The sequence below is a fragment of the Centruroides vittatus genome, unplaced genomic scaffold, assembly GCF_030686945.1.
Source record: "Centruroides vittatus isolate TY-2023 unplaced genomic scaffold, ASM3068694v2 contig_401, whole genome shotgun sequence".
In the NCBI taxonomy this organism is placed as follows: domain Eukaryota; kingdom Metazoa; phylum Arthropoda; class Arachnida; order Scorpiones; family Buthidae; genus Centruroides; species Centruroides vittatus.
The window spans coordinates 1,120,525-1,145,247 of record NW_027122216.1 but is presented as its reverse complement, the minus strand read 5'-3'; the positions used below and the strand labels follow the sequence as shown (position 1 = coordinate 1,145,247).

Genomic DNA, 24,723 nt, shown 5'->3' with positions numbered 1-24,723 from the left:
AATTTAAAGTTTATATCTTATTAAAATAATAAACCATCGAAATTAAATTTTTTTTTTTAAAAAAAAACATTCATTCGTGATATTTTTAAAAAATTGAAATTAACAAAATTTGCAATTACAATTTTTTATCATATTAAAAACAAATCTTTTCGACCAAAATTATTTTTAAAATTCTCTTCAATGCTAATTATTTTAAATTTAAAATTTATTATTAATTAATAAATATGTATTTCTGATAAAATGAACTTCGCTGTAAAAATATTTAATATAATTATTTTTTTATTAATAATTCCTGCGTAAACAGCATAAAATTATTAAAATTAATAACAATCTACAATAGTTAATAAACTTAAACATTAATATAGTAAAAATATGAAAATTTATGCAGAAAAGTTCAATATCAGAATATTTTACTCGGTAATTTGATGTATCTCAATAAAATTTTGTAGAAAAAAATATAGTTACACAGTCCTTATTCTTTTAAAACGTACATTTTATCTTTATGGTAGAATAAATATTATCTGAAAATTTTTATTTTTTAACTCTTAAATTATATATCCCTACAGACAAATTTTACCATCATTTGTTTCAAATTTATTTCGGTAATGCTTTCATTGGTTACAAATTATAGATTCCCTGATGAGAAATCACATGAATTCAGGAGTAACTGAACAACTCAATCAACAAAATCGATGCACTAGCATTCAGATTAAACGTGATGAATAGTAAAATTTTTAATAATCTACTTAGTAAAATTGAATTTAAGTATATAAAGATTTGACTACTATTTAAGCATCAAGTGGCTTGGCAACGGTCCATACTATACAGTTTATACTATGGGTCGCTGTCCAAATTATAAAACAGATAACAAAATGCCTGTTTCTTCTTCAAATAAAGAAATTTATATTAAATTAGATAATTCTTTCATGAGAATTACATCAACATCGTTTAACACATTTAATAATTGTCTCCTCAAAATCATGTTACATTTTAGCAACTTATTATAAAATAAAGTTTAAAAATTATACTGAATGTATTTAAACGTTTATAATGTATAATTTAAGGATCAAGATATTTTTAAATGACCAATAATTCTTTTTTCTTTGTTTTTTTATGTTTGAATTTTGAAGTATTAAACTGTATTGTAAATATGAGAAATATCTGTAAATACATTCTGATATAAAAATATTTGTCCATTGTTATAGGTAAATTATGTATTTTATGACAATTAGGAAATCTCAGATATCTTACATCACAATCAAACAGCATCCGGGTACTTTATCATCTGCACCTGTCTTAATCAAAACACGTGCGATCAACCTCTACCCACAAATCAAATTTGACACCATCCTTTAATTAAATAGCCTTAAAAGTATTCCATTTTATCATATATGAAATCGTGAAAATCTTCTGCGGATTATAACTTCATTATCAATTTTCACATGAAAAAAAAAACTAAATAATAATAATAACCACTGACGAATGAATACCCGTAATTTTTTCTCGTAGTCACTCACCGAATTCTTCGTCCGTCTCTTGAGTCTCCATGGGACGTTTGTCTTAAATTGATGATATTGAGCCTCTTTCAGGCTCTTTCTTTGGCTGATAGCCAGTAGGGTCACGTCAAGCAACACGCCATACTTGCGCTTGGATGCAGGGAGACGGTACAGACCTATCGTGCTCTCAGTCATCGATCGATACATCTCGTTGTATGAGGCAGCTTTTGGCTGCACTCACCCGACGTCTTTGAAATCCAGACGCAACTAAACGATGAACTTTGGATGGTCAATATACCGGAAATTGTCAACGATTTTGCCTGGATATTTGATTTCGATTTAATGCTATATTGTATCTTTATAATCTCCAAATCATCAAATATTTGCCGGTATTTCAAGAGAGACATATAATGTAAACAAACTTAAACCCTCTGCGAATATCTGATTGTGAAGTTAAGAATGTAGTTATCTTTATCTAACTTTAGTATAAATTTGATCAAAATTTATTATTTTGTATTACATAACCTACAGCCTCATTAATTATACATCAGAAATATTCTAAACCTGAAACGGTTTTCTTCAAAATCAATAAATTTAGCTTGTTTTAAATAATTTCATTTTTTAAAAATTATATTGATAGATAAATTTAACATTAAACTACGAGTGAAATATTGTGGCAATATTTTACTGCCTAAATTCAACAGTTTCTGAAGTTTTTGTTTTTCTAATTTCCAAAAATTATCATTAAATAAATTTAATTAGGAAACTGTATGAAAATTAATCGAAATATTTTATTTATAATATATTTTTTTCCAATTAAATAATTACTTTTATCGATGAAATATTGAGTTTAATTTATCAATATTAAAATATTATATAAAATATAAAAATCAATACTCAATTAAAAACTACTGTATACCACACATTTCGTAAGTTGATACTATAAATATCAAACAAATTAATTCAAGAAAGAATAAAATTTAAAAAAATCTTATAATCTGAACAATATTAAAATTATTTAATAAGAAAGAAAATCAATATATAAGCGCAATAATATTAATTTAATGTTATATTTAGTCGAATGCTGGACGTTACTTATAAATTTATGTAAATATTTGTTTCTTCTTTCTAAACTAAAATCTTTATGCGTATAATCAAAAACGACGAGCTTAATTACAGATAATTCAGAAAATTAGATCATTTTATAATTTTTAATTTGTTTTCTTCTTCTATATTTAATACAGATTTTTTTTCCATCACTTGAGATAAATCTTTATCTAACCAAAATTTAACAATAAAAAAAAACCTCAAAGTGCCTACGATTCGCCGAACTATTCAGATCAATAAAATAATGGATATAAGAAATAACGAAATGTTCATTTCTGCTCCAGAACAGCATTCGTGAATTTAAAATGTGCAATCTACAAATCGATAAGGAAAAAGCGTTTTTTTAAAAAACCTAATTTATTTACGAGCATTAATATAATAGCAACTAAACAGATGGAAATCCACGACATTCTATGATAATATATTTATTATTGTGGAAATATGATAAATTACACATGTTAAAATTATGCTTTTAAGTAACTGCCGCAATTCAATTGTCAGTATGTATGAATCTTGCTGTTACTATTCCATTATTACTTTCAATATCCTTCAGTAAAAGTATTAATCAAAAAGGAATTATTTAATAATAAAATGCCAACAAAAATATTTCGAATAAGCTCTTTACTTCAGATAATTTATAAATGAATATCGCAGTTTCTACATTCAAACTACTACAAATCGCTACAAATTGATTCAGATAAATGCCTTCAGTTTACTTTAAAAATCATTGCATTATCTTAGTTACTAGAGATTTCGATCTTCGATTTTAAAACTATTTGAAATTCAATTGCAGTTTAAATATTTAACAAATCAAACTGAAATTTGATTTAAAAAAAACACAACTATTTGAAAAAAAATTATTTCATAAAAAACGAATGTAAGCTAATAACTCAGAATTTTTCCCACAATTCATATTTTAGTAGTTTTTATAACTCAAAGTCAATATTTTTCGCACTGATCAAGCTAATAATAGCAGATAATAAGTTTTTTTTCTTTACACAGGTTTTCATTGAAAACATTCTAGACTAAAAGGTACATTTTTTATTCTTCATTACTAAAACGATTTCAATTTCATAATATTTTATATCTGAAATGGAATAGGAGAGTCGAATTTTTCTGTAAACAAAACAGCAAATGATTTACAACTCAATTTTAATAAAATAGAGATCTTCCTGTAAAATCGTGATAAGGCAGATGTATTTCTTCCATCAATTTTTGTTTTCTATTTTATGTGATACGTTTATAGTAATACTTCTATAATAGTAAACAAAATAAATAACAAAAGACTTTCTAAGAGAACATTTTTCTTCTCGATTTATTTAATCTTGCCAAAAGATTTAACTATAAATTTCCACATTTTAATGTTAATACGCAGAAAATTTGTTAATGATTTATAGAACGTTTCAAGTTTATTTTTTTAAATTCTTATTCAGAATAAGTTGTTATATAAGTTACAGCATTATATCATTACCAACTGATTATCATTTTTATATTTTATTTGCTTTATCGCCGACAAGAATACAAGGATGAGGAAACTAAATAGAAATATATTGAAAGCAATGTAATGATATCTGACAATCGTTATTACTGTAATTACGAAAACAACAGAACTTCAATAGAAACTATGATTAACTAAATTTCTTGATCGAAAGAATTACCGTATTGCAAATAAAATTAATAGTTTTAATAATTCAGTGGGTAATGTATCATTTTTCATACGATTTTAACTAAATATTTATTTAGAGAACGTATTTCAAAAACTAAAATGTAAGTTATTATAATTTTCATCCGACTTCCATTTAACATCTCTCAATATTCAGCGGACGATCAATATTACAATTGCATATCACAATTATAATTTCATCATACAACTGTAATCCTGCATGGATTAAAAAAAATTCTTAAAAATTTTTTATTCCTGATGAATTTTTTAAAAGAATACATCAAATACCAATACGCTACAAAGATGAAGGGCAAGTTATCCGTGGCAGTCGTCCACAAAGTAGACTTCCGAAACTTACAACCAGCAGAGATGATAGAATATTAAGACGCTATAGTGAAAGAAAACAGTTTTTCTTCTACTGCCAGCCTTGCAAAACATGCTCCAAACAAATTGAAAAAATAAATAAATAAATCTCAAAAACAATTACTTGGCGTATAGTGACTAAATATGAATTCAGAGTACGCGTACAAGAACATGTAACAGCAATGCAATATCAAGAAAGAGTCGAATGAGTTAATGAACATCAGAACTGGACTAAGAAAGACTGGAAACGTATTGTTTGAAGTTACAAATCCATCTTTGCTCTTGAATTAGATCGAGGACCAGGAGTGCACTGTCAAAAAGTGGAAGTTTTCAACGCAGATTGTTTAAGGAATTTACAGATATAGTAATAATTTGAGTATGCATAACTGTTTTAGGTCCAGGTGAGTTAGTTATTCCTAAAACGAACACGAACGCAAATGCTTATCTAGATGTCTGGAAACATTTTTTATTTCAATACTGGAAAACTTGTTTAAGAACAAAAATTTCATATTTCAACAAGATAATACTTATGCTCAATAACAAAATGCGTTTAGCAATGGTTTCAATAAGTGCCTCTTCTGAAGTAGTCATTTAATTCGCCGAATTTAAATCCGATAGCAAATGTTTATAGAAATATGAAATGTACAGTACAAGAAAATCGACAACTTCCAAAACGTAAAAGAGTTAATTCAATGCCTGAAAGTTACCGTGATGTAGCTCGTGGCTATCCACAAAATATTAACGAGTCATCTAAACTCTGTAGGCTATTCTTCCGGTGTTTATTATATTATTTTTTTGTTTGTTTCCGGCATGTTTTTGAAAGTGTTTATAAATTTTTTATTTTTCAAAACATATTACTTTTTTTTTGTTTTCTAAATTTTGAATACATGTAAAACTATTCTGATTAATAATAAAGCATTGTAACATGAATAAATTTGCATTATTTATTAGAAAACTTTGCGACAACTCAAAATAATGATTGCTGTAGACTGGTTATGTTCGGTCCATAAAACGGTTGTTTCTAAACTTTTAAAATGAAGTTGTAATAGATAAATTTATATAATTCGCATTTTATTCTTTTCATTACTTTCTAATTGGATTGTAGGCTAATGTTATTGGTGCAAGTAAATATTTTATCAATTGTATTTTCAACGTTAATTTTAAACGATATGTAATATAAGTTAAAATTAACTATTATTAAATTTTAAAAACGATTAATTTCAAGATATTTTGGTAATTTATAGAAATAAAATCTGAAAAATTTACAAGAATGATAATGAAAAAATAGACGATAAACGATAAAGGTGTTAAAGATGACAGAAGTTCAAATAGCATGTATTATGCTATGTCAACATTTGCGATTACAATTATAATTCTGAACAAAGCTATGATAATAACAGATTATGGTAATTCCTCATACAAATTAGAAACGGACATTTTATTAATAAAAAGGCAGTAATGCAGAGATGCGAGAATTACATTTAAGCACTATAATACAAAAAATTATTCGCCTCTTAGAAAAACGTAAAATATTAAATGTTTAAAGTTATATTGATTAAGCCTTAACAATAAAATCTCAAAAATATAAAAATATGTAATTAAAAATTATAACCATGAACAAAACAAATATGTGAAATCTAAGTATTCTAAAAACTATTGCTATTTTCCAAGCTTTTACTCTGCTAGCATTTTGAAATCAGTTCAAAATAAAACTGTGGTAAGTTTTTTTTTACTTTTTCTGTCCTACAGGTACTAACAAATCATCTTCATGTTCATCATGGATTCTGCCACAATAAGAGTGGCAAGGTTGTGAGGGATCGATACAGCTGGTCAGCTACCCAAGAACATTAAATTACATGAATTACAGAATACAGAATTACTGATTCTGTAATTCTTTATGCTCGGTTCCAGGTTACCATAGCTATAGATTCGTGTCTTTACCATCTCAGCCATTCCTCTATCTCTAGATAGATACCGAGTTACGTGTAAATTAACTTTATATCATATGACTAGCTTTGATTTTTTTTTTTTTTTTTTGCATGGTCGTAATAATTAGGTCAGAGCGAAAAAATCAGGAAATGTATACAACAAATGTTTAAACATAAAATGCAATACAAAGGAGTCTTTTGAGCACCCAATCACGCATCATCGCGTAAATATAATAAAACAATTACTCTGAAAAGGTCCCTGCTTTGGGCTCCTGTGTTGTTGCACAATGCGACTGGGTTAGGTTATTTAACAGATGGAAAACAATAACAACGAACAGGGAAGAAAGTTTTAACAAAATTCTTATAGTAAAGTAAAAATTACAGAAATTCAATTGCTGCAAGAGTAAAGAAGTTATATTACTAAAGTAATTAGTCTACACTACTAATTGAGGCTAAGCGTTAGCGAAGCCTCTTCTATGTGGCTTCGCTAAATTGAGTTCAAGATTTAAGATCGAACCCAATTTTAATTAAACTTTGCCATTTTCCAATGAGCGATGAGTAATCCATAAATGCAATAAATAAAAAATGGACGTCCGTGACTTCGTTTTCGGGATATAAAGTCGTAGCACGAGTGCGCGACAGAAAAAATGTCGAGCGATATGCCAAGGTCGCAAGCACATCATCTACTGGTTATAGAATTGAGTTCGTTCTCGAAATTGATGAGCCCATTTTGATTAAATTTTGCCATTTTCCAATAATTGCGATGAATTCAAACACGTAATAAAGATCCATTTAAATGTAAAAAAAAAAATAAGTTTATGATTTTGTTTTCGATATAGGCCTACAGTGAGATGAAAGTGGTAATGACTGCTTCCTGATCCTAACAGAATTTAGGGTCAAAAATAAAACAAGCATTGCGTGCGCTTAAAGGAAAATAAGCGCGAAAACCGAACAAAATGCAAGAACAAAGCAATCGATGGCGATAGCTTTGTTCTTGGTTCGCCTCTCCGTGTCGGCAAGTGAAGGAATCGCCTCTCTCGTGGCCGGCAGGTAAGAGGTTCTCTTTTGTGGCGGAAAATGCAAAGTTCGTCAGCGCGCGATCGTTTCTTCTGTATCTAACAGGTGCAAGGATCGTTTCTTTCTTTCCAGCTCCACTTCAACTTCGTCGCAATATGACAAAGTCGCGCGATGTGCTAGTTAACTACTATATGTTTAGTTTCAACTAAACTCTTAATTACTATGTTGTTTTTTCCTTTTTAATTCACGGTACTTTTGCCATGGAGTATTCCATTGCAGGAGTCTCTAACCTTTTTCCGAAAAGGCCTATAACCTGTAAAATAAGTCTGAGGGCAGATACAAAAGATATAATCAAAAACTTTTTACTTCTGAATAACAACAGCCATAAATCAAAATGAAATTTACAACTGCTTTTTCAAAAGAATATCAACAAAATTGGGGATAAAGTTTGTCGTATCCAATATTAAAATTTTCTTTAGACAGTTGTTAGTAAGTGTTGTTCGACATTGATTTTATGTATTTCATTTTAAATCTAAAAGATTCATTATTCTTTTAAGTTTGCTATTGCAAGGTCTATTATAACAAGATTGCACTATATTAAATGGTATGTTAAACATACTTACTTTATTTATTTATTTATTTTGCTATTAGCATACCAGTTGTTAAAATTTTCCTTCTGCCACTCTTTAATTTCCTAAAGTGATAACAGAAGTGTCTGGTGATGAGACATGGACATCTGCAGAGAGGACATACGAGATGCTTGCCCTCCCCTGAGAGTGAATAAGAAATTCCACAAATTATAAATACAAAAGTGATTTAGATACGTAATCTTACATCCTCGACCATGGGACACTTTGTTTTTTGTATTGGTGCAATATTGTATTCTCTAATATACTTGTGAAAAAAGAATTAAATAAAAATTTATTTATTTGTCTCCAAGTCTCCAAGCTTTGACTCTGGAAAATTTTCTGTGAACACCCATGAATCAAGTGTGTTTCTCATAGTACAGGGTAGGAAAGAAAGTCACTTAACATTCCTGCTACAGGATATAGAATGTACCCAAAGTTAATTTGCTCTTGTCAGGAACACATTAGAACAAGGTGGAAATAGATTGATATGTGTTACACGCACGGCCGCCATCTTGGCCATATTAAATGTAATTCCAAAATAATAAATGGAAGGTGGTCACGTGACACCTCATTTAGAGTCAGAATTTCACAAAGAATTGATTGCTGAAAGATTTTATTGACCTACCTCAAGTGGTTACACAGTTATGCACGTTGCATGATGTGTTCAATGTACATTCTTCGAGTACATTCTGTATTTTGTAGCAGAGGTGTTACGTGATTTTCTTTCCTATCCTGTACAATACAAACATTATAATCATGTAAATTACATTTATAATTAATAAAAATTGACATAATATTGCCTTCATTAATATTACATAAAATAAAAACTGAAAAATATGTCTGTATAAATAGTCTTGTATATCAACCAATATTTTTAAAATAAATTAAACTGCAGCCAGTCAGTAAGTAATTAACTTTTACACTAATTTTAATTTACTTTAGTTAAACTGTTTCAGAACTGATAACAATTTGAAATTTTGAAAAGACTTTCAGAGTTACAGACATTTTGAGGCATATTCTAAGATCAATGTTAAATATTTTAATTATAATTCAAGGGTGTACTATAGACTACCACCTGTGCAATTTCGGGACTTTGAGTATATATTTGAACTCAGGGGACCGAGACGAGTTCAACGGTACCCTATTTTTGGACCGGAGACAAAAAATAAAAAAGTTATCATACTTTTTTAATGCTCTCATGAAAACGGCACCATAGTTGCTAGTACTGCCATCTTGCGGTAAAGTCTGCAAACCATGACGTCGGACTACGGTAATCTCCAGTAGGGTTAAACACGCGATACGAGAGCGGAGAGAGCGAATCGACTTCCGATCATCGCGCGATCGCCATTTCGGTTAATGTTACTTATGGCAGCGAATGTGGCGGCCGTTCCCACTGTTCGTGCTCCCGACTGACCTCCCGGAGGGGAGCCGCCAGCAGGCCGCCATGTGCTAAACGTCACTAGTTATTGATTCACGGTAGTTCTTGAACAAAGTAAAAAAAAGGGAGGCAACGTCTACTAAAGGCAATTTTAACGGCAAGCGACGCGACTCCCGATCGCGATAGCGAGGCCGACTTAGCGGAGAGAGCGACGCGACTCCCTATCATCGCGCGATCGCTGGAAAATAGTATAACAACTTTTTTTATTTTTCGTCTCCGGTCCAAAATTAGGGTATCGTTGAACTCGTCTCGGTCTCCTGAGTTCAGATATCTACCCAAAGACCCGAAATTCCATAGTGGTAATCTATAGTATACCCTAATTCAATATGCTTATGATTCAATCTCTAAAATAGCCTTATCTTAATAATAAAAACTTAAATTTTAAAAATAATGAACATTTTCAATAATAAAATAAAAATTCCACCAATTTTGTTGAAAAATTCACTCATTAAAAAAAAGTTGATTCAGAGTTCTTCTGGGATTAGGGAACCTGAAGCTTAAGCTTCATTAGTTTCATAATAAATCTATATACAATGGTAGATATACGGTACAAGAGATTTTCTACAAAATCTTTAATAAGAAGTAAAATTAGAAAAAAAAATAGCAAATCATTTATTTAAATTTTAAATAAAGTTTTAGTTATTATTAATATTAATACAGGCAATTATTTATTGTGACATCGTCACAATGCCAGGCTTCAATTTTTCAAGAGTTTTTAAATTTTTAAATAATCAAGAGTTTTTAAATTTATTTAATTTAAAATATATGCTCGCTATTTCAAATTAGTTGTGTCTTGCCCCTGTACATGATACTTTTCCTGTTAGCAACAGAGTCATGCTGGTCATCTAACTTCCTCCATGAAAAAATTTTGAATTTAAATAACATGACTTCTGGTTTGCATTGGATATTCGTATATAGTTAATTGGAGCCTCCTGCTCCTAATCTTTCCATATCTGGTCTCATCTTTCATCTATCTAACTCTGTTTTTGAGACTAAAAAAGGACAGAGAAAGAGAAGACAAATGGACAGTGGGAATTTATAGGTCTACAATTTTTTCAAATTGTAGCTCAATTAAGATTTGCTCATGGACTGGATTTGCGACAGGTAAAAGGTGGCCTTTCAAAAATTTGCAAGGGGCCTATAGTTTTCCATTACAACATTGATTTGTAGAATTCTATTGTAAAGAGAACTGTACCTTTAATGCAAAATTATGTCTGCATTCCTGGAAAATTTTTAAGGCTACATTTTACAAAGATATGTATAAAATATTTTGCAATGTAATGTATAAAATGTAAAAATACCTGTTAATATATAAAATAATAACTTGTATTATGTATATATTAATTATACGAGGGTGGATCAAATACAAACGGTAATTTTAGACATTTATTGATTAATAATATACACAAGTGAAAACTTTAGTTCTTCTCTACCTATCCTCCTGCAAACTCTACACACTTTTGCCAATGATTTAGAAACTTCAATATCCCTCTCTCATAAAAAGATTGAGGGCGAGTTATGAGCCAATTGTGCATGTGCTCCTCGACTTCTTCATTGCTTGCAAATCCTTTTCCTCCAAGTGATTCCTTCAAGAATGCAAACAAAAAATAGTCACAGGGGGACAAATCTGGACTATAAGGAGGGTGTTTGAGGATTTCCCAGCACATTTCTTCCAATTTATTCCTTGTCAAGAATGCAGTGTGAGACCAACAACCTCGGAACCCATCGGGGACTAATTTTTGTATAGAAAAAATGATCAGTGATAACGGATTGAACACTCCCATAGCTGATACCCACTTCTGATGAGATTTCTTGACAATTAACCGGCGATCACGTTCAATAAGCTCTTGAATGGCACGGATGTTGTCATCTGTAAGGCTTGTCTTTGGACATCGATCGTGACCTTCATTTTCAACATGTTCTCATCCACCCTTAAATTCTCTGGCCCATGTATACACACAATTCTGAGACAGTGTACTGTCCCCAAACTGTGCCTTCAATCGACAAAAAATTTCCGAGGGTTTAACGCCCTCATTAGTTAAAACTTTATGACGATGCGTTGTGCAACAGACGAATGTACCTTTTACTCGGTCATGGCTGTACAGAAGATGACAGAACCGAGCGAGCTTGTTAACCAAGCCAGTTCCCCGATTCTTCACAAACCAAACATCAACTAGTAAGAACTGCGTGTTAAATAGAATAGCAAATTACTGTTTATATTTGATCCACCCCTGTAAATTGATGCATCTAAGAATAATGCTAAACTTACATCACATGTTATTTGTGATCAAAAGATTATTTTTATTGTTTATATAAAATCTACATAAAATGATAGAAACAGATCAAAAATTAATTAACAAAATAAAATAGTTTGAACAATGTTGTGTCTTGAACAATTAAACTTAAAAATTAAATGTTTAAATGAGATTTTAGCCCTACATTCAGCAGGGCTAAAGTCTCACATAACTTATTACTGGGCTGCAATTTAAAAAAATTGAAGACCTATAAATTCCCACTGTCATCCATCTGTCTATCCTTAATCTCAAGAGTTAGATAGATGAAAGTCAAGACAGATGTCGAAAGCTTAGGGGCAGAGGTCCCTATTAACTATATGCGAACTTCCAATCCAAACTGGAAATCACATGATTTCAATTCAAAACTTCCCCCAGAATAGACTTACATAGATGACTGGCATGACTGTTGTAAGCAGGAAAAGTATGATGTACAGAAGCAAGACACTGCTCAATCTGAGATCGAGAGCATATATTTTAAATTAAATAAATTAAAAATATGATTAAAAATTGCAGCCCCACATTGTGATGATGTCACATTAATTTTTGCTTGTTTTGAATTAAATTCTAAAAAATTGATCTAAACTACTGAAAAAAAACCTAACTGATAGACTAGTGATAGACTAATCCTATAGACCAGTGATTGCCAATTTAAGTCTACAGACTGAATCTGACTTGCCAGGCCATTTCTTAATGCTCATGCTGCATCCCTCCAGTAACCCATACATTTTCACAATTATAAACAATCAAACAATATCTTATATCCAGTAATGGGAAAAATTCACATTACATGGACCCATAGCCATATAAGGAAACATTCAGCTGTGACCTGGTACAGGTACTACGAGTTAAAACACACAAAGAACTGCAAGTCAACAGTCAAACCTGTAGTTATATCCCTGTAATTACTCATATAAGGAATGTAAGACCAGTACACTGCAGTGCAGTAACTGTAGTAAGGCTAACAGAAGGTTCTAGCCTCCAGAAAATTACCATAATTCTGGGCAGATAACCCACAGGAAATTGCAAAAATATAAATAAAATCTTTGTATAACTCACCCTACTGTATACACCACACCTTCAGGAAGACTATTAAAAGCAAGATTATTATAGTATGTAGTTTAGAAGTTGCTACCTCAAGTATTAAAATATTGCTTTTCCTGTTTCATTTCTTGTAACAAATCATTGCAGATATAAATATACATATACAACAAAGCACAAATATTCTTTAACAATCACATTAATTTCCAGATTATTCAGACTAATAATCTGGAAATTAGTGTGATTATTTCAGATTCAGGGAATCTGAAAATCAATTAAAAGTTTGCATTGCTGAGATAACATCCATGTATCATGTAAGTCATCAATATAGTAAGACATCAATATCAATCCAGTAAAGCATCAATACTTACAATAGCTTGAATTGTAAAATAAAACCATACAGAAAACTTTTCAAAGATTCATTGCTTTCCAAATACAAAGGTTAATACTTTTGAGGGAGAGTATTAGTGAAACCCCTTCTATGTGGTTTGTTCTCAAAATTTGATGGGGGAGATTTTGATAAAACTTTGCCATTTTCCATTAATTTCAATGAGGAATCCAAAAATGTAATTAAAAAATGAGATAAACTCCCATTTTTTAATCACATTTTTGACATTTTATGACTTTGTTTTCAAGATACAATGGGGTCAATATGACAATGCCCATGCTCCCTGATGCAAACATGTGTGCCTAACAGAAAATGAGCATTGAAAACAAACATAACATAAGAATGCCAACTGCATTGTTCTTGGATCACCTCTTTCTGTCAGCAGGTGATAGGATCGCTTCTTTCATGGCCAACAAGTGTGAACACTTTCTTTCCAGTGAATGAGTTAAAGTACCTCAATGTTATCATCAACCAGACTCTGTTGGATGCCCCACCTGAGGTATGTTCGAGCCAGAGCAAATCCTGCGATAGCGGCGCTATTGAGACTTGCTAGACAAGACTACAGCATTAGTGGAGAGGCAATCCGAACATCTACAAGATGGCTTTGGAGCACATGATCTGCTATGCCTGTGGTATTTGGTGGAAGGAGTCTGCCAACATCAATCAAAGCAGAACACTGCTTACCATTCAGAAACTCATTGCCTTGTGGATTACCCTTGAATACTGTCTACAGAGGCAGCTTTGGTCCTCGCCAGGCTACTTCTGTTGCCCCTGGTAGTCAGCCAGGGAGCAGTCTTCTACAGGATAACAGTGAAATGTTTAGAGGTGAAACACTGTAATCAGAGGTACAGTACCTAGTCATTAAACTCGGATGTCAGGCAGACATACTGGGGGTCCATCCTGCCTGTAAGATAGGACTAGATTGGGATGTTAGTGAACCGACAAACTGCAGTGCTGAAATATACACCGACAGCTCGAAAGACAGAAGCCTAGTAGTGCTGCATACTGTGTCTTTTCTAATGGAGTTCAAGTGTACAGTTGGTCAAACTGAATGAGGAGGCATCCGTGTTCCAGGCAAAACTGGTGGCCCTGAAGAGGTGTTCTGATGGATCCTACGACATCTGGGTCCAGAGGTGGTCACAGTTTATTCTGACAGCTTCCTGAAGAAGTACTTCAAACACTATCAGCAAGTAAAGGAAACCTATTGAAAGTAAAGGAATTGATGCGAATTGTAACAGGTCTTTTTGACCTATAAGCCCAAGTGTAACACTGGGCTGGGTCCTCTTTCTGGAAAAGGGGACCCCACTGACCGTTTAAGATGACATCCCAACTGGATAGCCCCAATTGCATGTGTCAAGTCTTAAATGACTATGCATGAGTCAGCCTCTAAGGTAGAGGATTCAAAGTACAGAGCAAACTGCACCAAAACTGTATCTCAAGTTAAGATTGGGCTTGAGAGTGAGGAAGGCAAGGTCCCCATTGGGTTGTACTGCCAGAGCCCAAGCATTTTTCTCAGTGCGGTTTTATTGTTCAGACACTGCAGTTGTTACTCAGTGCCTGCTGCCGATTAAAATAAGTCTATTTGTACTCTGTAGTGCCACTTGGCAGAGCAGAGACTTCAACTCAGAGTTGTGATGTGAGGCAGGTGCTAGGATCACCTCTTCCATGACCAGCAAGTGTGAAGACTTTCTTTCCATATCTATCTCAATTCTGCTGTAATAAGACAAAGTTATGTGATATCCCTAGTTACTTGGTAAAATCATTATTCAATGAACTTCATAAATGTCTACAGGAACACATGCATGGTGTAGTGGCTTTGTAAAGGTTTAAATGCTCATAACTTTCTGATAAGTGAATCTTTTGAAAAATGTTTTATATAAAAGTTTATTTTGATGTAGAATCATAATATGCAATAAAAAATGGAAATTTCCATTTAAGAAAATAAAGTTGACCCTGTTTTTACTGATTGTAGTGCCAACTATGATGAAACCAATGCCCTATCTCAGGACTTCCTAAACTATGGGTCGCTTAGCAAAATCTTGGAGTCACGAGATTTTAATGCAAAATATTGAAAATAATTTGTGAGAGTTTGAAAATGGCATGCTTTGTGTCATAGGTTTCGTGAGTTGCACTTTGTGTCACTTCTGGTGTAGCAAGACAACGATTCAGCAACACTGATTGTAGTGTGAACTAGTGTAGTGTTGTTGCTTTTCAGTGTATTCAGTTGTCTCTGTTCCATTGTAACACAAGAGTGAACTGTGGTAGTACACCATTATTGTTTTCACAAATTTGTATATATCTTCAATATATATGTATATTTTCATTGTATTTCATATGTATATTGCAAAATATTTATATATCTTTATTTTATATTTGGGGGGGATCCGCGAAAAAAATCACAATCATAAATGGGGTCATGAATAAAAAGTTTAAGAAGCCCTGCACCTGTTTTCACAGAATGCAAGAATTAAGTCCCCCTGTTTCCAGAGACTAATTAGAGAATTTTTAGATGGGCCTAAAAATATGTTCAATTTCCTGCAAAAACGCATAAAACTGCATCTGCACCTGTAAATCTTGTATGTCGCTTTCTCTTAATGCTTCCATTGTTAACACTCCCATTCTTAACACATTTATTGTTAACACTTCCATTCTTAACACTTTCAACCCACATATCTCCCAGCTGTTATCTGCGACTTCGTTCGCGCAGATTTTGCAAGCAAACCCTATTTACATTCAATATTTCAACAACCATAGTAAATTGTTATATAACATCTACCGCTGAGAATGATGAGAATTGCTGAGAATCAAACGAATTGTTTTCAATTTGATTAATTTTCTGGAACGATTACAATCATTCTATAATCGAACCAACATAAAAAAACAAATTTGAATTTAAAACGATTCGAACATTTGGTTGAAAAATCGAAATATATAAAAATATTTATAACAATGTCTGAAATGTTATCAATTTAATACCCCTAAGTACTCAATGAAGACTAAACGTAGTTAAATACGAAAAATCGCATCTAAAATAGTACAGTAGAAGCCGTTCTTCCAGTTAAGACTTAATGCTTTCCCTCTCCTCCCACGGGGGAATTTCGAAAAATCCTTTCTTAGTGTGCGTTTTTATGGCATACCCTAACTGTGTACCAAATTTCACCTCTTTAGGTGGTTGCGTCAGTTAATTTGTTATCGGAAACGTCCAAAAGTCTTTCTGAAATAATATAGAATATTATGGAACATTTTTGAAAGATCTAAAAATTATTAAAGTAATCCAAAACTTACCAGAATATTTGTTGTTTGTTTTTATCATTTAATTTTTTTAATTATTTGATTATTAAAAAAATGTACTATGATGTAATATTAATTTAAAAAGAAATGAGAAGGGTAGGTTGTAGGGGTAAAGAATGAGAGTGATGACAGAGAATATGTGTGAGAATTCTACAATATTCCAAAAAATTCTGGAACTTTCTAGAAAAAACTGGAACATTCTCATTGAAGCATCACACATTTTCGAAGTCAACTACTTTCAACCCCAATATCTCCCACACCCTTACAGCTATCGAGACTCAACCACCATAGTGCACAATGGGAGACTTGGGGCTACTAATTAAAAAACGTAATTAAAAACAAAAAATTGCATCTAAAATAGTACAGTAGAAGCTGTTTTTCAGGTTAAGACTTAATCCTCTCCCTCTCCCCCCTCAGAGGAAATTTCGAAAAATCCCTTCTTAGTGTTCATTTTCATTGCGTACCCTACTGAAACGTAGCTAAATACAAAAATTCGCATCTAAAATAGTACAGTAGAAGCCGTTCTTCAGGTTAAGACTTCATGCTCTCCCTCTCTCCCCCTGCGTAGGAAATTTCGAAAAATCCCTTCTTAGTGTGCATTTTCATGACGTACCCTAACTGTGTATCAAATTTCACCTCTAGGTTCTTGAACTTTCTAGAAATAACTGGAATATTCTCATTGAAGCGTCATACATTTTTGTAGTCAACCAATTTCAACTCCCATATCTCCCACACCCTTATAGCTGTCGAGACGCAACCACCATAGTGCACGATGGGAGACTTGGTGCTACTACCACACACAAACACCATTCATATGCGATGTGTAGTTTTGGCTGCAGAGTGAGATATAGGCACACACATGTCCATTTTTATAGATATATATATATGTACTGTACTGTACATATAGATAAATATAACAATATGTATATCAGAGAAAGCTAATTGAAAAAATTTATGAACATTAACTCTCCATTACTAATTCCTTAAGGGGGCTTCCAAGCTTTTCTTGGCCCAGGGTCTTGCATGTACCACAGACAGACCTGACAATGATATAGTGCAGAAAAGATATGCTACTACACATTATTATGCCATTACTGAGGCAGGTAGCACATAACACATGCTCGTGTGGAGTGGAGTATTGTTTTGCACCTGTACATCATACTTTTCCTGTTAGCAATACAGTTGTGCTGGTTATGTATCTAACTCTGTTCAGTGGAAAATTTTTTAAATGAAATAACATGACTTCTAGATCAAACTGGAAGTTTGTATATAATTAATCTGGGCCTCCTGCTCTTAAACTTTCCATAACTGATATCGACTTTCATCTAGCTAACTCTGTTCTCAAGATTAAGGAAAGACAGTGGGAATTTATAGATCTACAATTTTTTCAAAATGTAGTCCAATAAGTACCTTCCAGTAACCGAGTAAATAAACCACCAAACACTGGTAGTCAATTGTGGGTTCATGCATTGCCAACAGACTGGCCACATGCAGTTTTCTGGGTTTTCTTCATGCTAGTAACACCTAAATAGGGGCAATATTACATAAGTCTTCCCGAAATGCATTCTCCTTGACAGATTGCTGATGTGTCGCATTGCCATAACCTAATAAACCAAACTAATTCCAATAGTTTTTCTATAAATGTGATATTTACAAAGACATACTTAACTATCATGAAACTTGGACACCCTGCCCCTCCCCAGATACAATCTCAATGGTCAGTGGTTAAAAATTAAATTGAGATCCTCCTGTAATCTCAATCACACTATTATAGTGTTTATATTAATTGTAATAAATATTAGTTCTTTATAACAAAATCTCATAACAGATGACACCAAATAAATTTTATTTATTATGATTAACAACATAAAAGTTGTGGTTTAAATAAAATCTCTTGACAGCTGAGAATGTTATGCAACTCACTGAATTGATTTGTAGGATTATATTTTTCAAGTTATTCCAGTGGATTGATTAAAATGGACCATCCTATATATATAGTAAAACCTATATAATATGAAACCTAAATAAAATGAAAACCTCTCTAAATGCAAAAAATTCTTTGGAACAAAATGATTTTGTATATTAAATTTTGCTATAAGCCAGAAACCTGTCCAATGCATGTACAGAAGAGGTTTCTGGTACAAAGATCATAACCAGGATAAAGTGGAAAATTAAAATTCCACTTGCAAACAAATTAATAAAATAGTCTACAGGTATAATGGTCATACAAAGCACAAAAAACTGTTCTGATAAGTTTCAAACCTTGTCAGAGAAATAAAAGTCACGTAACAAAGAATATGGATACAAGTCTTTGTTAAAATTAATCAGAGGCAGAATCAAATACTTTTAAGAATAAAAAACTTTGAAAAATCAAATGAGTTTCTGAGAAGTGAGTTCTTTAAAACAAGCAAGTAATGAAAGTAATGAACAACAATGAAAATAAAACAATAAATTACTGTCAATTTGACTTATAAAGAATAGTTACTAACTACTACCAAACATTCAAAACAACATGATTAACATGTTGATAACTACACAGATTGAACAATTAATTACAACATTAAAATTCCTCAAGAAGCTGGATCACAGAATAACTTGGTTTCTGTATTACTATAATGCAATTATAATTCATATATTCCAAAAATAGAAGCTTATAAAAACTGTTTTGGAATATGGGCAACTTTGCCCTTTCTGCAAAATTTTATAATTTATGTATTTTCCTGAAGATAGTCAATCAAAAAACCAAAAACATTAAATTAATAAATGTTAGTTACTGCATATTTAATGCTTACAGGTTTGTTATTGTGAGAGTGCAGTTATGAAAAGGATTAAGGATTGCATCTGAAAAGTATTTTAATACCTAACACAAAATGTTGTAGACAACAAGAATTTTTCTACAATAGAATAATTTTCAATTCTTGCTTAAGAGAATCAAAATTGAAAGAGCTTAAATCACAATATTGCTGGAAAAGTGCTCAAAGATGTGTTTTTTTTTTGTGTGACTCAATTCCTGCATTTGAATGCTCCAATTTTTAGTTGGAATCACTTTGGATTAAAAATGAATTACTAGTAATAAACTTTTTTATGTATTTTGTATTATGCATGTATTTAAATGATTTTACTATAAAAAATGCCAGATAGCTGAGTAGTTCAGATGTCAATCTACCACTAAAATAAATCTCGCCTTTATCTATCCAGCTGGATGGATAAACGTGGGATTTATTTTAGTTCTTCACGTTCCAGTAGATGTTTGTTTTTATTTTAGTCAGTCTACCACTCTGTGAGACCAGGAATGATCCAGACAGATAAAAAATTTTTGCAAGGTAACCCATTCCAGATATTTCAGATCTCATCCCTCATCACTCTACTATCCCACTGTGAGCCTGGCTGAACCCAAAATGAACTTGATAAAAAAGCTCTCTTAGTGTCCTCAAAGTGGAGTGAACAAAAAACTACAAAAATGAATGTAAACATGTGACATCTATCCGATGCAGTTTAAAGATGAAAAAACAAAAGAAAAAAATACTAAAAAATGTTCAAAATAATAACCTGCCAAAACAGAAAAAATAATTTGGTATCATGCCATTCTAATTACACAGGTTTACTGTATACAGTAGTGTGCCCAGAGGGGGGCCAGTGAGCCCAAACACTCCCAAAGCAAAAATAAAACAAAAACACTAGTAAGTTTTCCTAATATATTTTCCTAATTAAAATTTACTTTTTATTTATATTGTGTGTTGTCTTCCATTTCTACATTACTTTTAAGTAATGTAGAAATGGTCACAAAAGAGGTGACCAAAAGAGGTGAAAAAAAATACATATATTTTTTTTTAAATTTGTGTGACTCACAATTCATGCATTTGAATACTCCAAATTTTAGTTGGAATTACTTTATGATTCCAACTAAAAATGAAATACTGGATATTTTTTTCACTTAATGTTATGTACTAGATTTAATTTTGCTTTTTTATGCCATTTATTCAAAAACTCTTTATAGAAAAAGTTTAATCTACAGGGTATAATAAAAAAAATTAAGTAACACAGGTCTGCAAGTAAAAAAACTGCATAGGATTTTTATACATTTTCTTATAGATTTCAACTTGGTGAAAACAAAAACAAATACCAAAAAAATTCCATCTTGTCAATTTTTTTTGTTACACTCAAGTTTTTGTTTGTATTTAGCATAAAATTCTTAGTTAACTTAAAATTTAGTATTCTTTTTTTTTATTTAAAAAATGGCCTTAAAACAAAGACTTCTCACATTAATTCTATTAATTATAGCTGGACTCGGCAATAAATAAATAAATGAAAAAATGTTAATGGTTGAAGAGAGTAGTGGTAGGGGGAAGTGGGTTAAGTAGTTTTAGTGTTAGGAAGAAGGTCGCATGATTGTGTAGAAACAGGTTAAAAGTTGATAGTGAGTAATATTACTGGTGAGGTTGAGCATGTTTTGACATGTAATCTGGGATACTAGGAATAAATATAAACAACCTGCTGTTGGATTAAATCATGTTTCAACAAGCTAAATATGTGGCCATCTAATGCCACACTCAGTTTATATCCAGCATTCGAATGCTACTGTGCTTGTATTTTTATTTCTGGAATATGGCTTGCAGAGATTGTGTAATTTCTCCCAACAGCTTCTGTTATGTTTGTGGTGAATACACAGTGAAAAGTCAACAAAGAAACATAAGTGAGTTTGTGAAGAAAGTTTATTTTGCATATTTCAAACTGAAACTTGGAGATCAAGACAAAGCATGGGCTCTGCATAAGGTGTGCAGAAGATGCGAGGAAGATCTTCATTTATGGTTTAAGGGTAAGAAAAACTCATTTGTTTTGGCATTCCTATGATATGGCGTGGACAGAAAAATCACACAACCAACTGCTACTTCTGTTCGGTAGATGTTAAAGGATTTAATACAAAAAATTAAAAAATATTTTACCCTAACCTTGACTCAGCTATTCGTCCAGTGTCCCATGGTTCTGATATACCAGTTCCACAGCCACCTTCTAATTTAGATGACATCCTGAGTGAGTCAAAGGACTCATACACATTAGCTTCCCAGGACGAATCTAGCTCAGATTTTTCTGTTGACAAAGGACCTCAACTTTTTTCTCAGAGTGAGCTCAACAACCTAGTAAGGGACTTAGGTCTTCAAAAGATGCAGCCGAATTTCTAGGATCAAGGCTAAAAAACAAAAACCTGTTATCCTCTGGGACTTCATTTTCGTGATACAGGAATTTACTCAGTTTTTCTCCAAAGAGGGAAATCTGGTTTATTATAATGATGTCTTGGGCTCATGAAGTGCGTTGAAATAGAATATGATTCATCAGAATGGTACATATTCATTGATTCGTCTAAAACTAGCCTCAAAGCAGTCTTGCTGCATAATGGAAATGTATTTGCATCTCTTCCTATGAGATACTCGATTCATATGGGAGAAAACTATACTGACTTGGCTACGATTCTTGAGAAAATCAAATATCAAGAGCATCAATGGATGATTTGTGGAGATTTCAAAATACTAACCATGTTGTTGGGTCAGCAGGGAGGTTTTACAAAATATCCTTGCTTTCTTTGTTTATGGGATAGTAGAGCAAGACAGCTCAATCGAGAAACCAGAGAAGGAAATTGGAAACGAGTTTGGAGATGCATCAAAAAGAAGAAAAGGTTTCAGAAGAAAAAAGAGTAGACCTAAAATTGTGTATAAATATCAAACAATTTTTTGATTAGTTGTAAGAAAATATAATATATTTAGTTCATTGTAATAAATAAGAGTTTTTATCAAAAATTTGTTTTTATTTTGCAAAAAATCTATACGTGATGGAATGTTATGGAAGTCATTTTTAGAATCTCCAATCTTTAAAACATATAATTCAGCAAAAATATCCCATGCAGCTGGAATAAAAATTTTTTTGCAGACCTGTGTAATCATTAACATAAAATTAAAATATTGCCTATAAAATTTTTTAAAAGAAATGACAAAAAAATCAAATGTACAGACCATTAAACTTATCAATATATTGAACCATTTAACACTTAGTAAAGAATAAATAAAATTTATTAAAATTCTTTCAGCATCAATAGCCTATCTCAGCACTACATCTGTGTTATAGTTCTATATCATTACTTTTACCTTTTTTATAGTTTGATTAGAATTACTTTCAGATTATCAGAAGTTTTCTGTGTGTTTGATATACATTTACATATATCAGCTGTTTTTAAATATATTACATACACTTAATTTTTGTATTTAAATAACACATTAATTATTGTTTTGTTTTCAACAATTAATTCTTAATTCTTTACAAATAAGAATTTTGAATACAATACTGCAGTTTAAAAGATTTAAAGTTTAAATTATATTATTTTTATTTTTAATATTAGTAATAAAAAAAAACTATAATTTTACAAACACTCACTCATTGAATAGCCAAATTCATCTTCTTCTTCTGTTAAATCTTCTGAAGATAATTTAATGTGAGCAGCACTAGCTCGATCAATCTGTTAAATTAATTACATTTAATAAAACTTTAAAAACCTTACACATTAAATTTATGTATGATATATATACTATATCCATACTATAAACATTCAAAGTAAAATAGAGTTAAAGTTTATATTACATAAAATGATTCATCAAAATACAATTCAAATATAAACAAAGTAGCTGTATCAACTTCAATGCAATTGATTATATGTATAAGAAATCATAAAGTAAATATACTCTTTTAATTCTGAAGATTTTTCATCATTTATTTTACTTCATATTATTATAAACATTGAAAAATACAGCTTAAAAAGTCAGTTTTAATTTTTGTTTAAAAATATTGTAGAACTTTTAAATTTATATTTTGCATTAAAAACTATTCTTAAAAATTTCCTAGTAAAAATATAATTTCACCATTATCAACTTATATAAATCAACAGTAATATCATTTCTGAAGCAGTTTTTGGACAGTTTCAATTGATATGAGATGATTATACAAGGTAACAATTGATGAGTTAAATGTCACAACAGTATAATGATATGAGATGATATATTGTAAATGTACAGTGGACCCCTGATATAACGCACATGTCGGGTGGGAAACAACACCCGCGTTATAAGGTGAACCGCATTACACCGAGCGACACGCTGTAACGCAGTTCACCTCTTTACTTTAGCAATAATTCAAGCTTTTCTTTTACTCATCATGCATACAATAATTAAACACTATTCAAAATACATGCAGAAACTCAATACATACACAATTACTCAATACGCAGTAACAATAAAATGCACTACTCACTAATGCCGCACGGACCTGTATAAATGTATTTGAGCTTATCGTGTTGCGAACATCACCCGCGCTATGACTGAGTGCAGCGCTATAAGGAGGGTCCACTGTATATCATCTCATATCATTATACTGTTAGTATCAATTGATGAGATAAATGTCACTTGTATAATAATTTTTTTGGGGGACAATTTCATATGAAAATTGATATCAACTGTCAATTGACTAAACAGTTTCGAGTAATCAGTTAATATAAAATGACACATTAAAATTATTTTGTATATTGATTTGATACATTTGAAATTGTATTGTTTGATTTTTATATTAATTCACATCTATTATTGATGAACAGAATAGTTTCCAAATGATACTAGTTGATGTCACTTGCTAAATGACATCAATTAATATGCATTCAAAATTTTAAAATGCAAAAACATTACAAGATCATTTGATTACAAGTCATATTTAACATTTTATCTCTCTCCTCTTCTAAATTAGAACAAAATGACAGTTAGTTCATGGAATTTCAGAAAGAATTGAAATTTATAGTAAACTAGAAAATAATCAATTTTAGGAAGAATAATTTCAAAATCACTTTTTCCCTTAAAGTTGACTCCCTGTAAATATGCCTAAAAATAAAACTACTGGAGTGCAAGTTATGAAGAAGATAATGATCAATAATGTCAGTGATAGAAAAATATTAGGATAAAAATGGAAAAGACTGAACAAATACGAAACTTTAAAAGATATTTAGTACTATTGAATTTTGATTTGACAAAAAAAAAATGTA

At 31.3% G+C, this 24,723-nt stretch overlaps 1 protein-coding gene across 4 annotated transcripts in view; it reads right to left on the bottom strand.

The window, feature by feature from the left end:
* The window catches only part of LOC136976540 (multiple PDZ domain protein-like), a 289,818-nt gene that overhangs the window by 92,739 nt on the left and 172,356 nt on the right, over positions 1-24,723 (bottom strand). For all 4 annotated transcript variants that reach the window (XM_067271850.1, XM_067271852.1, XM_067271853.1 and 1 more), the window contains one exon: positions 23,076-23,157. In XM_067271850.1, coding sequence (XP_067127951.1) covers positions 23,076-23,157 — 82 coding nt within the window. The remainder of the gene's footprint in view (positions 1-23,075; positions 23,158-24,723) is intronic.